This window comes from Carassius carassius, chromosome 40 (genome assembly GCF_963082965.1).
Source record: "Carassius carassius chromosome 40, fCarCar2.1, whole genome shotgun sequence".
In the NCBI taxonomy this organism is placed as follows: Eukaryota; Metazoa; Chordata; class Actinopteri; order Cypriniformes; family Cyprinidae; genus Carassius; species Carassius carassius.
This window is the reverse complement of record NC_081794.1, coordinates 8,489,581-8,505,016: the sequence shown is the minus strand read 5'-3', so window position 1 is coordinate 8,505,016 and position 15,436 is coordinate 8,489,581. Positions and strand designations below refer to the sequence as shown.

The 15,436-nt window shown below is 41.2% G+C and overlaps 1 protein-coding gene across 2 annotated transcripts in view; it reads right to left on the bottom strand.

Annotated features, from left to right (window-relative positions):
• grid1b (glutamate receptor, ionotropic, delta 1b) overlaps positions 1-15,436 on the bottom strand; it is a 483,532-nt gene that overhangs the window by 212,509 nt on the left and 255,587 nt on the right. For both annotated transcript variants that reach the window (XM_059531953.1, XM_059531954.1), the window contains exon 4: positions 13,777-13,982. In XM_059531953.1, the coding sequence (XP_059387936.1) occupies positions 13,777-13,982 (206 nt within the window). The remainder of the gene's footprint in view (positions 1-13,776; positions 13,983-15,436) is intronic.

Sequence of the window (15,436 nt, the reverse complement as noted above, 5' to 3'; positions counted from 1 at the left end):
GCCCTATCTTGCACCCAGCGCAATTGACTTTGTACACCGACGCATGTGTCATTCCTATTTTGCACCCGGGCAAAGCGCGCTTTTCCCTCCAAAGAAGCACGTCGCTAAACTAGGGAATGAACTTGCGCTCCCTGGGTGGTTCAGCGCAAAAAAGGAGGCATGTTCCGGCGCAAACGTTCCTTCATGCTATTTTGCAGGTTTAGAAAACAATTGCGCCACTAACCAGGAAAAAATAGTTTAAAGTCAGTGGCGCGTTGCGCATGTTATTCATATGCTATTTTAAGGGCGCATGCTTGGCCATAATCAATGTAGCGTGTGCACAACGCGCACGATTCTCTCATCTACACAGAAGCAGCAGTTATCATTTTTGCAAATCATACATTATTACAATAGATAGATAGATAGATAGATAGATAGATAGATAGATAGACAATTTATTATAAAAGCATACATCTAGCTTACACATTTACCCAAATTATAATACGCCTTTTTAACCGAAGTTATTTTGGGTGGGTTTCTCCATCCCCAATGTCCCTGACGAGAGCGTTGCTCTCCTTGGCTGGGAACCGCTCCTGGCGGGCGTCTGGCAAATCCGCCATTATAATATGAATCCGCTTTAGAACAAGCGCGCCTGCTCTTAAAGGGAATGTGAGATGATGCTCTGATTGGGTTATTTCACGTAACGCCCAAACCACACCTATGAATAATGAAGCTACTTCAGACCAACCCATTTTAGATTTGCGCCTGGCGCAAGAGCCGTTTATCCCGCCGGGAAAATAGCAACAGCGCCGAGACCCGCCCACAAAGTTACTTGCGCTTTGCGCTTTGACACTTGCGTTTCAGATCGTTAAAATAGGGCCCTAAATGTTTTGTGGACATGTACCTTAGTATCAAAATATTTAAGATCCTTGGAGTTTACAGAGTAAATGCAATATGGTACATTAATACAATCATATCATCAATATATCATCAGTAATCATTGGTACCATATTGGTCTCACTATATTATTTGAACCTCCTTGAAGTACTATATAAATACCATGTATACGTATCCCTGTAAATCCATCTGATTTTATTATGGCATAATAATTGCTTGCTATTTTGATATTAATACTACTTTTGAAGAGTAAAATAAAACAAACATTTATTAAAATAATGTATTCAGTCTATTTAAAACTGCCTGTTTGTATTTCAATTTATACACTAATTTATATATAATATATGATTTTTAATGTAGTAAACCTTTGTCAAGCAACTTACAGAATAATTATCTAATTGTCTCTAAAAAAGGTTTAGTTATTGACCCAACAAAATTAGTTGATTCATTCTTACCTTTTTATACAATTCCTGATATATTATGACAATATAGTGTAAATTATTACATTTATAACTAGTTTGCCATCAACATAATGCATTTTTATACTCTTTAGATAAAAGCATTAAATGACTGCTTGTGAACAGCATTAATCTTTTATCAGCAGAGCTTCAGTTAGATAGTTTTGGAGTCTTGATTGAGTTCAAACCATTATGAAACATTAACAATCTATTCTACAGTTTTAAAGTGTGCTATAATTTTGGAAGGATAACTTGGAACTATAATTTGGAAGACTATAATTTGACCAATTACAACATCTGACATGAACTGTCCCATAAATGTTGTTACTTATATTCAAATAGCATAAAAAGTGATTTCAGGCTGAACCAGCCAATGCACATGTGCGATTTCAAGCATGCCTCAGAACACACACTATTACTATGGCAACCAGCAATTCAAATTGCTGCTACAGTGACACAATGGCGAATGGCTCCTGAATTTATGAGGCAGGGCTTATTCTGCCATATTCAGTGTTGCACTATTTTGAAACAGTATATCTTTGGCTATACCTAGAGACCAGAGTATCATAAATTATGTTTCCACCCACGTAGAAAGCTTATGTAGAAAGCCATGTATTTGTCTCACCAAATTTGTCTTGGTGTGTTTTCATTCCCCATGTGTTTAGTGTGACCTTAATTTCTCCTCATGTCTGATTGTGTCATTCTGTTCACCTGAGTTCAATTATTCCCATTTGTGTCTGTACTTAAAGCCAAGCCTGTTCAGTTTTGTCAGGTATTGTGAATGTTACCTGGTGTGTTTGTGTGTGTGTGTGTGTGTGTGTGTGTGTGTGTTCCTGTGTTCCTGACCTGTCTCGATTACCTATTGTGGATTATTAAAGTGATTATTGTAATTTTTCGTAGATTTATCTCTGCATTTAGAGGTACCCCTACTTCAGTTTTTACCCAACCTATTTACCTGGGAAAATATCCCACCCAACCTCCCTCTCCCGCCTCCTCTCATGGACTTGTTCTCCATCCTCAACACCCTCTCTGCTCACCCTCAGCTCACCATCTGTGGTGTGGTCTCACCACTGGTCTACCTATCTCCAGCTCCATTGGTGTCGAGTCTGGAGGATCCCTCGTCTCCGCTTCCCCAGCCTTCGAGTCCTGGATTCCACGGTGGTCCTTTGACCCATCGGCTCTGCCTTGGCAACTAGCTCCCTTGTCTCCACCATGTCAGTCAGTCCTCCTGCTCTCCTTAGAGTAACAAATGATCTGCTCTTATCATCTGATCGTGGGTGTATCTCTCTATTAGTTTTATTGGATCTTAGTGCTGCGTTTGACACAGTTGACCACAACATTCTTTTGCATAGACTTGAACACTTTGTTGGCATCAGTGGAAGTGCATTAGCATGGTTTAAATCGTACTTATATGACCGCCATCAGTTCGTAGCAGTGAATGAAGATGTATCATATCGATCACAAGTGCAGTATGGAGTACCTCAAAGCTCAGTACTAGAGCCGCTACTCTTCACGCTTTATATGTTAACCTTGGGAGATATCATCAGGAAACATGGTGTTAGCTTTCACTGTTATGCTGATGATACTCAGCTCTATATTTCTTCTCGGCCCGGTGAAACACACCAATTTGAAAAACTAATGGAATGCATTGTCGATATAAAAAACTGGATGACGAGTAATTTCTTACTGCTAAATTCTGAAAAAACAGAGGTGTTAATTATAGGACATAAGAACTCCGCTTGTAATAACCTAGAACACTGTCTAAGACTTGATGGTTGCTCTGTCAATTCTTCGTCATCAGTTTGGAACCTAGATGTGCCATTTGATCGCAATCTTTCCTTAGAAAGCCACGTTTCTAGCATTTGTAAAACTGCATTTTTCCATCTCAAAAATATATCTAAATTACTGCCTATGCTCTCAATGTCAAATGCAGAAATGTTAATCAATGCATTTATGACCTCAAGGTTAGATTATTGTAATGCTTTATTGGGTGGCTGTTCTGCACGCTTAGTAAACAAACTACAGCTAGTCCAAAATGCAGCAGCAAGAGTTCCTACTAGAACCAGGAAGTATGACCATATTAGCCCGATCCTGTCAACACTGCACTGACTCCCTATCAAACATCGTATAGATTTTAAAATATTGCTTATTACTTATAAAGCCCTGAATGGTTTAGCACCTCAGTATTTGAATGAGCTCCTTTTACATTTTAATCCTCTACGTCTGCTACGTTCTCAAAACTAAATTTGATAATACCTAGAATATCAAAATCAACTGCGGGTGGCAGATCCTTTTCCTATTTGGCGCCTAAACTCTGGAATAACCTACCTAACATTGTTCGGGAGGCAGACACACTCTCGCAGTTTAAATCTAGATTAAAGACCCATCTCTTTAACCTGGCTTACACATAACATACTAATATGCTTTTAATATCCAAATCCGTTAAAGGATTTTTAGGCTGCATTAATTAGGTAAACCGGAACCGGAAACAATTCCCATAACATAATGTACTTGCTACATCATTAGAAGAATGGCATCTACGCTAATATTTGTCTGTTTCTCTCTTATTCCGAGGTCGCCGTAGCCACCAGATCCAGTCTGTATCCAGATCAGAGGGTCACTGCAGTCACCCGGATCCAGTACGTATCCAGACCAGATGGTGGATCAGCACCTAGAAAGGACCTCTATTGCCCTGAAAGACAGCAGAGACCAGGGCAACTAGAGCCCCAGATACAGATCCCCTGTAAAGACCTTGTCTCAGAGGACCACCAGGACAAGACCACAGGATACTGATGATTCTTCTGCACAATCTGACTTTGCTGCAGCCTGGAATTGAACTACTGGTTTTGTCTGGTCAGAGGAGAACTGGCCCCCCAACTGAGCCTGGTTTCTCCCAAGGTTTTTTTATCCATTCTGTCACCGATGGAGTTTCAGTTCCTTGCCGCTGTCGCCTCTGGCTTGCTTAGTTGGGGTCACTTTATCTACAGTGATATCGTTGACTTGATTGCAAATAAATGCACAGACACTATTTAACTGAACAGAGATGACATCACTGAATTCAATGATGAACTGCCTTTAACTATCATTTTGCATTATTGACACACTGTTTTCCTAATGAATGTTGTTCAGTTGCTTTGACGCAATGTATTTTGTTTAAAGCGCTATATAAATAAAGGTGACTTGACTTGACTTGACTCTGTCGGCTCCACCGTGGACCACCATGGCCTTCGCGGAGGGGGCGAACTGTCACATGACAGAACTGTCTTGTTGTGTTTTCATTCCCCATGTGCTTAGTGTGACCTTAATTTCTCCTCGTGTCTGATTGTGTTATTCTGTTCACCTGAGTTAGATTAATTATCCTCATTTGTGTCTGTACTTAAAGCCAAGCCTGTTCAGTTTTGTCAGGTATTGTGAATGTTACCTGGTGTGTGTTCCTGACCTGCTTCGATTACCTATTGTGGATTATTGAAGTGATTATTGGAATTCTTTGTCATGTTCATAGTCCTGCCTGTTCCCACACACTGTGCATATGACAGTATTTAAATATGTTTGCAATTGCACATTTGTAATAATGGAGTTGTAATTTGTCTACAAATGCAAAATAATACTACAGTTCAAATAGGCTATAGTATATGTGATTTAGTGTGTTAGTCACACATCAAAATAGGAGTAGCCAACCTTATATATCATGACAATATTATTATAAGATTATTTAAAATGCACTTAAAAAAACACTATTATAAGGTGTCTTTTTCTGTGTCCTTAAGTGTGTTTAGAAACAATGAGATGACTTTTGAAGAGCTAAATACATATAAGAAGTTCATTAAGCTGGATGTTAAAGGGAAAGTTCACCCAAAACTGATTATTTTGTTTTATTTTATTTTTTTGCTTACCCCAAGGTCATCCAACGCACATAAGGATTTTTAAATCAAACTGTTGCAGTCTGTCAGTCATATAATTGAAGAGAATGGGAATCTCGGCTTTGAGAGTAAAAAAAAAAAAAAACATAAACAAAACCAAATTAAATCCTATGGCCTGTGACGATACAAAGATGTGTAAAGACACAAAATGTGTCCAACATCCAGTGCATGATGTGTGTATGTGCTCTGGCATAATAGACAAACACACACACACACACACATATATATATATTTATATAGTAGATTTCTGTTCTGCTGAAGAAACAAAGTCACCTACTGTACATTTTGGATGCCCTGGGGGTAAGCAGATAAACATCTTTTTTCATTTTTGGGTGAACTATCTCTTCAACCGAATAGACAAGCAACACGCAAATTTACTTCAGAAACAGTAAAAATCTAGTTGACATTGCCATTTCTGCCATTGCTTAAATTACTGTATCTGCAAAGCACCTCGCCTGATACCCATCAGCTCTTATATTTTATTTTATGAAATATCAACACTCATTCAAGCAATCAAAAGCAGAAGGCAAGTAATACAAAAGCACTTGCAACACCTGAAAAGTATATATCTTTCATTCCTCTGGAGTAACACATCCTTCCTATTGAGTATCATCCATCATGCTTGATAACTCATGCCACTCAATCCTTCTCGCGGTGCGTCAGCAGCATTGGGACGGCCACTATGTCTATAAGCAGCAGGCACAGAGAATGGATCTAAAAGAGGAAAAATCCTAGAACAAATGAGGATTGATGGAACACCCATAACAGGTCAGGCCCACACATACACACCAACACACAAGCAGTGCAGGAGGAAATATGACAACTCTGAAGTCAGAGGAGTTGAAGAGTGAGTTTTTAGGCTTTAAAAAAACTGCATTCACCATGGGTGGCAGAGAAACGAAACAATACTCCCAAAAAATAAATAAATAAATAAAAAACATGACTGAAAGCAATGCGGCCTACCTAGGGCTCAGATATTTTCATTCAAACTACATAGAAGGGGAATTAAGGTTCTGCATGGTTCCTCGCTTGAACACTTTCAAGTGTTCCTTGTTTAGCCAAGGTTAAATACCTTCAGGGACAGGACAGTAAGGATTCTGAGTACATAACTACTCATTCATTCTTTACTTTTATTTTTTGGAAACGTGAGTTTAATTTATCTAGTTTTGTATGTTTCTATTTATTACAGAAATTTCAAACTAAAATGAACATAGCCTCTGTATGAAATTATTACTTCCCAAAACTCTTTTCTCAATTCTGAATTCTTGACTCGCAGGGCTTTTAAGGTTTACATACTTTCAGTAAAATCAACATTTATTTATAAAATAAAAATGACGTCCAATTTACCGAGGACCTGAAAGGCAGTGTGAGAAGCTATCTCTAAAAAAAAAAAAAAAAAAAATATTTGATTACACAATTTAAAATGAGCAAATATGCCAAACCACAACTTTATCACACAGCCTTGAAAGCATTGCAGTCTCAGGAATTCTGTACAGAAATACATTAAAACAAAGGTCTGCTACTTCTGCCTTGAACTCTCTTTCTTTTTTTATTTATGTATTTTTTTCTTTTTCTTTTTTTTGAAACAGAACAGTTTGTCAAAGGCACAGAGAAAGACCTATTTAACCACAGTTACGTCCTTACAGTGTATGGGCTAGTTAAAAGAGTATTGAAACATCAAATTGCAGTATCTTTCTAAAATTCAGATAACAGATTATGTTCAAGCAGTAGGAGCTATAAATATTTCAACACAAGGTTATCAGATGCCTAAAACTATGAGAACTTAGAGTTCTAAAATAGAAAAGCTTAATGTGCTATAAAAAAAAAAAAGAAAGCCTTTGGAGATATCTACAGATCAAGTATCTTTTCAAAATGCTAATATTATGTCCAAAACTAAAAGTCTGAGATGAAAAAGAGACATCAGATAAACTTTCTGGAACTTTAGCATATTGACATCTCCACATCCAGCAGTTTATTTAATCTATAAGCATCTGTTTTTTCTACTGCAGAAGGCAAAATTATTTTGAAACTTGACAGCAAGATGGATTTGTGCAAATACAGAACTTTTAAGAGTACTGTGAAATGAATGCTGCTTAAACATTGACAGTAATTTTGCCAAGTGTATGTGTTTCTGGATCAGCATATTTTGTAGAGTAAATATACAAATCAGCATATTTTGTATAGCATCAGTATATCTAAACATTTGCTAAAATAAATATGGGAGGATTGGTTTTCCCATCTTTGCTTAAATCCTAAAATAAAGTCAAAATGTGTGACACAATTCAAAGTCAGATGTGGAATATTCCTATTTGATATATCTGATCTGCAACCATAATCATATTAAATTGTTTGATGCTCATAAGATGAAGTACAAGATAGATAAATAGATAGACAGACAGACAGACAGATAGATATAGATGTAGATAGATAGATCTAGGTCAGAGCCCCACTCAGCGAGGGAGACCGGTACGTCATCTGTGTCTCCTGCCTGGGTGAAGATCATGCAGTGCTCGCGCTCGCTGACGGCGGATGCCCTCACTGCGAGCTGTTGCCATGGTGACTCTGAGGACTCGCCTGGCCTTTTTCTCTGAGCCTGCATTCTCCGCTGCGCTGAGGCGCCGTAAAAGTGTTGCTTCCAGCGGATTCCGGAACCGTCTTCAGCTCAACCGAGCTCGCCGGTTCGCCCTGCTTCACCGCCCCCCCCCTGCATCGCTTCCCGGTGGGCAGCGCCCGCTGTTGCCGTCGCGTCGTCCGAGGAAGTCGATCTCAGGGCCGCGTCGGGGGAAGAGGACACGCGCTCTCTGCTAGCTTCGGGCAGTGAGGGTTGGGCGAGCTCCCAGGATCTCACGCCTTCTGCTCAGAAGCCAAGCAGACGAGCTGACATCGAGAGGGAGCCGGGGCAAATGCTCGCGTTGGCCGCGACGAGTCTCGGCCGCGAGTGGTCTGCACCAGCGCCCCCCCTCTCGTTCCCGGCTGGATGGTATTTTCCTTTCGGATGAGCGTACTTCTCAAAGCCCGCCTCATTTCTTCCTGAGCTTCACGAAGAGGTGGCGAAGGCTTGGAACGCTCCATATTCAGCGCGAACTCGTTCGTCTGTCTCACTAGAATTCTCCACACTAATGATGCTAAAAACAGGAACTACCAGTCACTTCCGCTGGTGGAACAGGCGATAGCGACGCACCTTTGTCCGCCCTCTGCTGGACGGCGGCAAAAGCGGTGTTGCCATCTAAAGCCTGCTGTGTGATGCTGCGGCTGCATTACTCGCGATGGCTGCTTCATCGAAGAGCAGGTGTACAAGTTCCGCTGTGGCCGAGCTCTCACCCAAGCGCGCCGCTGTTTCAGTTCCAGGAATTGTGACTGTCTCAGCGTTTTCTGCAACGCGCAAGCCTGCACAGTTGCCCGCTTGCCTGCACACAAAAGCCGTTATCACAACAGCTTCAGCAACGCAGCTCGAGACCCCCGTTCTCGCTCTACCGGCAGTCGCCCCGCGCCGCGGGGACCGCGGCAGAGGATTACGGTGAGGCCGGGAGCCCCGAAGCCATCCTAGGAAAGCCATCTATGCATGCTGCATGACGCTGCGTCTGCACTACACACGATGGCTGCTTCATCGAAGCGCCGGTGTACGAGTTCCTCTGTGGCCTGGCTCTCACATAAGCGCGCCGCTGTTTCAGTTCCAGAGATTGTGACTGTTTCAGCGTCTTTTGCAATGCGCAAGCCTGTACGGTTGCCCGCTTGCCTGCACACAAAAACCGTTATCACGGCTACCCAGATATTTCCCGAAAAAGGTGTAATTTCTGGTGTCCCGGCCACGGCCGATGGTGCTATAAATGTAGTGACGATGCCCACTGCTCAGTGCCCATCTCCACATATAAGCACAGCCCTTCAAACATGGCTCGTGCCCATAAAAGCGACTAAAGTCGATCACGCGCACTACATAGTAGACGTGCCCACTCCTCAGTGCCCACAATCACTATGTCACACGCGTCATGTGTTTTCTGTAAAAACGAAACCCGTGCACGTTCGTCCGGCCACGGCCGATGATGCTGTAAATGTAGTGACGATGCCCACTCCTCAGTGCCCATCTCCACATGTAAGCACAGCCCTGCACACAGGGCCTGCTCCCATGAAAGCGACTCAAGTCGATCGCGCACACTGCATAGTAAGCGTGCCCACCCCTCAGTGCCCACAATTACCATGTCACACACGTCATGTTGTTTCTGTAAAAACAAAACCCATGCACGCTCGTCCGGCCACGGCCGATGGTGCTATAAATGCAGTGACGATGCCCACTCCTCAGTGCCCATCTCCACATGTAAGCACAGCCCTGCACACAGGGCTCGCGCACATAAGATCGACACAGATCGGTCGAGAGCGCCGCATAGTAAACGTGCCCACTCCCCAGTGCCCACATACACTATGTCACATACGGCGCGTGGCTTCTGTAAAAACGAGGCCCGTGCACGTACGCTCTGCACAGGCAGACAGCGAGCTGAAAGTGGTAAATGTGCACATATGCAGCCCACAGTTACTCGCAGACATATCGAGTCCCACGGGACCTGCTCAGCCTTCCCCCAGTCGGTTAAGCGCCGGGACGGGGTCGAGGAGGAGCAATCTGCCCGCTGTGATCAGCGCGCTCCCCGCCTCAAATGCGCAGCACACCCGAGCGCCACCGTTGCCCAGTCAACAGAGCGCGCTTCGCATCCAGCCCTTAGCCATTCATGCAGATGCATGGTCAGCGCTTCCAGGGGTTTCGGATTGGGTGCTAGGCATTATAAAGAGAGGCTACTCGCTAAAGTTTTTTCGACGCCCTCCGCGCTTTTCAGCGCGCGTCGAAACTACGGTCAAAACAGAAGTAGCACACATACTTCGGCCCGGAATATCAAAACTGTTGAGCAAAGGGGCTGTAGAGCATGTGTCTCAAGCTCAAAGCGAGGGGGGGCTGTACAGCAGATACTTTCTGGTGCCCAAGAGAGACAGGGGTCTCAGGCCCATACTGGATCTAAGACAGCTGAACAAGGCATTGATGAAACGCAGTTTCAAAATGCTTACGACCAGGAAACTCCTCGCGCAGATTCGCACAGGGGACTGGTTCATGTCAATAGATCTGAAGGACGCGTATTTTCAAATAAAGATAGCGTCAAACCACAGGCGATATTTGAGATTCGCCTTCGAGGGCCAGGCATACCAGTTTACAGTCCTGCCGTTCGGCTTGTCCGTGGCTCCTCGTACGTTTACGAGGTGCATGGATGCAGCGCTCACTCCTCTCAGACTCAGAGGCATGCGAGTGCTGAATTATTTGGATGACTGGCTGGTTCTGGCCCGATCACGAGCGGAGCTCGTGGACCACAGGGCCGTTTTACTCGATCACCTCGAGAAGCTCGGCCTCAGTGTCAATTGGGCGAAGAGTTCGCTGAACCCCAGTCAGACGATTCTGTTTCTGGGTATAGTTCTGAACTCGTGTTCCATGACGGCGCGGCTGTCACCACAGCGTGTGATGGGCATTCAGAGCGCAGCGAGTTCTTTCCTCTGCGGCGCGACCGTGTCGCTCAAACACTGTCAGAAGATGCTGGGCCTCATGGCCTCAGCATCTCTGGCTCTGCAGCTGGGCCTGCTCCGCATGCGCCCCCTGCAGTTCTGGCTGAAGATGCGGGTGCCGCGCAGAGCGTGGGCGTCTGGCCGGCTGCATCTCAAGGTCAATCAGAGCTGTGTCACAGCTCTGGCACCTTGGACAGCGAACGGCTGGTACCGATCAGGTGTAAGCCTGGGGACTTCCCCGAATGTGAAGAGGGTGTCGACGGACGCCTCCACTTCGGGATGGAGAACACTAGGGCTGACTAATATAACACATTATTAACAGACATGGGAAAACAGGGAACAGGAACAAAACAGAGCTACAAACTTAAAGCAAATGAATACACTTCAGTTGCATGCATTAATAGAACCTTAATGCACATGTATCAGTGGAAACTGTACAATTGGAGCTTATCACAATATGCATTACTAAAAAAAAAACTTTAATTTCGGCTAACCACAAAGAAAATATTGGTTTACTCTGTTTTCTTAAACTACAATAATCTCCAATTAAGCACAGAAAGACATCACTGGCATAAAATTACATTTACCAAACATAGATTTCTGCATACATTTCGCACACCATTACTTTGTGTATTATTTTAATCAAGGTATTTGTGATTTTGTACATTTTTGTACAGTTTTGTACAGATTCCAGTTGAAATAAACACTTTTTCTAACTCTCATTCTTTTCTTCTTTTCATACGATTACAGGGGCAGTGTGTTGATTTAATAAATCTCACTTTTGTGTGGTTTCTTTGCACAATACTACCTTATGACCTTATAACATATTTAGCACAGTGGTTAAACTGATATTAGCATCAGTTCATAATCAGCTCTATATGAGTTTTCTGACATAGGTTACTCACTTGAGTAGCACATTGCACATGTGACGCTGAGTGCTTGGGTATGAGTCGGTAAAATAGTTCAAAGACTTTTAGTAGTTAAGTTAAAATGGCATGGTTGCTTGTTAGTGCTAGTGCTGTTGGTACATTATAGAGCATTAACCTTTTAGATCTACTCACCGCTGATATACATACACAACCAATGTAATAAATCATTGACAGATTCACATATATTTGTTTCATTAGTTACAGGTAAAACAAGTTGAATAAGCTTTTCATGCCACTTACTGAGCATTTCACTTTGAAAGTGCAATGAAATGTGCAAGAATACATGTAAAATTATTTTAAAGAAATGTTGCCACACCCAGGCTTGATTTTACAAAGAGTCTGCTATCAGTGGCAGTGAATGCATTTCTGTTTACCTATCCATGAAATTCAAGGCACATTGCACTAAATTGATTGCAGACATATCTGTAAAGAGTACTGAAATGCAGTCACAAATTAAGAGCAATCTTCCATTGGTCTTACAAGATCATAATGAAGGAAAAGTAGAGCAATTTTCACACACAGTGTAAAAATTATGTAAAGTGTCATTCCCCATCAAAGAAGCCTCACACAATGCATTGTGCAGCAGAAGAAAGGTTATGTGAAGAGTTTTAGATTCAGAACAATCTATGATCAGTGTCCCAGATGCTAAGCTGAATTGATAATAAACCTCTTTACTAAGTTACTGAGTTCAGTGAACTTCAAGTTATTTGTCCTGGGATGGCATGTTGTGCTGTTGTTGGATAAACTGAAAAAAGTGAGTTATCAGCTAAGGAACCAAACAGGAGAAACCCTCAAGTGGCATCTGTGTGCTGATGGCTGGGAAGCACAACCTGTCACGGATGACAGGAGAACATGACAACAGGCTCAGCCATAGTACACACCGCACGTCCTGATTTTGCTGAGTTAGATGTGTTCCAGGGTCAACATATTTTGTTGACCCTGGAACAACATTTTATTCCAAAAATGTATTCTTAACCATATCCCTACACCTAAACCTAACCTTAACCATGAGTAATCCCTAAAATCAGAGGAAATGATAGATTAATGACACTGATGTACAAGCACCAAACAGTGATTTTAAGCATAAACTTCACAAAATCTATAAACTGGTTCTTCAAATCTGATTGGTTAATCACAATGTTGTTCCAGGGACAACAAAGATGTTGTCCCAGGAACATGTCTCACTTGGTAAAATCAGGTTCTGCAGTACACACCGGTAACAACACACTCTGAAATACAATGAAACGTATAATATTAAGTACAATTTGATGCATGTATTCTAATTTAGAATTTAACCATGTTGAGGTTAAAACCCAAATGAAAAATAAACTTCCCATTATATTTGTGGAACAGCGAAGCCATCCAAAATTGCAATGTCTAATCTGCATTTCGTTCATTTTTACAGTAAAAGGGATGCAACATCAAAGGCTAATCAAGCTGATACTCATTTCAAATAAAAATCACATTTCCCACGAGCAGGGGAGATTACTGGGAGCTGACCATTGTCTTATGTCATATCCATATGCATGAGAATGCCATGCTTTTGCTCTTGGCAGTAATGGGCATCCCGCCAGCATGAGTGACTGATTCGAGTTCAGATCCCACAGAGCTTGTTAAGGCCAATGTGTGATGTTAACAGATGAGTGTGACCGCAGATCAGTGGAGGAGTGTACTTAAGATGCTGGGATAATGAGAGTAAAGGTGTATGGGCCTGTCAGGTCATTTGTACACCCATTACGGAGGCATGCAACAAAAGTGACAGGTTTTGTAGGGAATAATGAGCCAGTTTTTACTCAAGTTGTCCTCTAGGCAGAGACAAAATTTTATATGGCAGGAGACTACAATAATGTCACCCCATACAAACCATTTTTTTTTTTTTTTTTTGGAAACTGTAAATGAGTGTGCAATATGGTCATATGTAGTGGTGTGACCCTTTGTGCAGTCAGCAAATCGATTATTTTCATGATTCATAGCTTTTTGATCAGATTCAGATAATAATGCATTGAGAAACCTTCAATTCGCATGATAACTAGTTGCCAGAGGTGGCTAAACACATACCTGATGGATAAAGACCTGTGCTCCACGTGGGCTCAGGAGCAAGATAGCTCTTCTGAGGGTGTCTCTGTAGCGGTTGAGCTCCTCTGTGCGCATGGAGGTGAACAAATTGGAAAACACACCACTGATGTTCCTATCCACTCGCTGCAGAGACACATCCAAACCCTGTCTTGATGTCTGGTCCAGAAAGACTTGCAGTCCACGGATATCTGCAAGACAAAGTCATGTGGAAATTAAAATCAGTCTTGCTCAAGCCTGTCAAAATAAGAAAACATATATATATATATATATATATATATATATATATATATATATATATATATATATATATATATATATATTTCTCAGGTGTCCAATTATCAATAGCAAGATAACACTTAGAAAAAGCAGTCTTCATATTGACGTAAGATCTCAAATATGTCTATAATAGGTAAGTAATTAAAAAAAAAACTATTCCGTATGCTGTAAATCTGCTAGTTTCAGGGAGTATTTGAGTGCTCTGTGTCTGGCTATTGTGCCTCACCCCTGGGAATCAAATTGCCCATCACACCCTCTCAGCAGCAACTAATTGACACAAAGAAAAGCTTTTATAGGGGTAAATGAATAGCTGCCTCACACAGAATCTAAAGCAAGACACACTGATTTACACAAATTGAAACACCTGTCATTTACAGAGTTCTTCACATCCATTTAATATTTTGCTGATTTTATTAATTTCAGCTACTAATAAGAGTGAAGTACTCTCAACTCTGTTTAAAGCATTTACGTTTAAACCCATTCCATACAATTGTGCAAAAAAGTTTCAAACTAGTCTCCACTAGTGTTGTTCTGAAGGCAGTGTGAGTCATCATGGGTAATGCCACAGTGTACACACACACACACACAAACACATGCATGCACACACGCACGCACACAGAGTTTGCCCTCAGCATCGAGAAAAAAAAGGGCTGTAGGATAGAAAGTGATGAAACAGGCACAAACATGAAGATGAACACAAGTTAGAGATTGCAAACTGAAGTGCACTGCATAGAGAGACACTTCTCTATGGAATTATATTTGTGCCACATTTCTTTTAAAATCATAATTTTATCACAAAATGATGAAATGAGCATAAAATCTATTGGAAAGAAGAAAACACTTTGGCAAAAAATGAAATAAATAATAATAATAATAATAATAATAATTCTGCAAACATAGGGCATAGTTTAAAATAATTGTATTAATATATATATATATATATAATTTGGACAGCAAATCTGAATATACTTAAAAGAATCAAGACAGCAACTAAATGTACATTTTTAAATTGAAGTAGATGGATTTATTTATGGATTTATTTATTTATTTACAAGTACTGATTTTATTTATTTATTTATTTATTTATTAAATATTGAAAACTATATATAACAATTTGTGATTAGGGAAGACAAAAAAAATATTTATAATGAATAAAGATGCAGAAATCTGAACTTTGAACTGAGGCGAACAGATTACACAGCTTCATTACTTGAGTAAAAGTACAGATACCCCTTGCTAAATTTTACTCAAGTAAAAGTAAAAGTACTACAGTCAGATGTCTACTTAAGTAAATGTACTGAAGTACTTGTTTTTAAAAGTACTTGAGTATCAAGAGTACAAGAGTAAATCTTCTAAATATTGCATT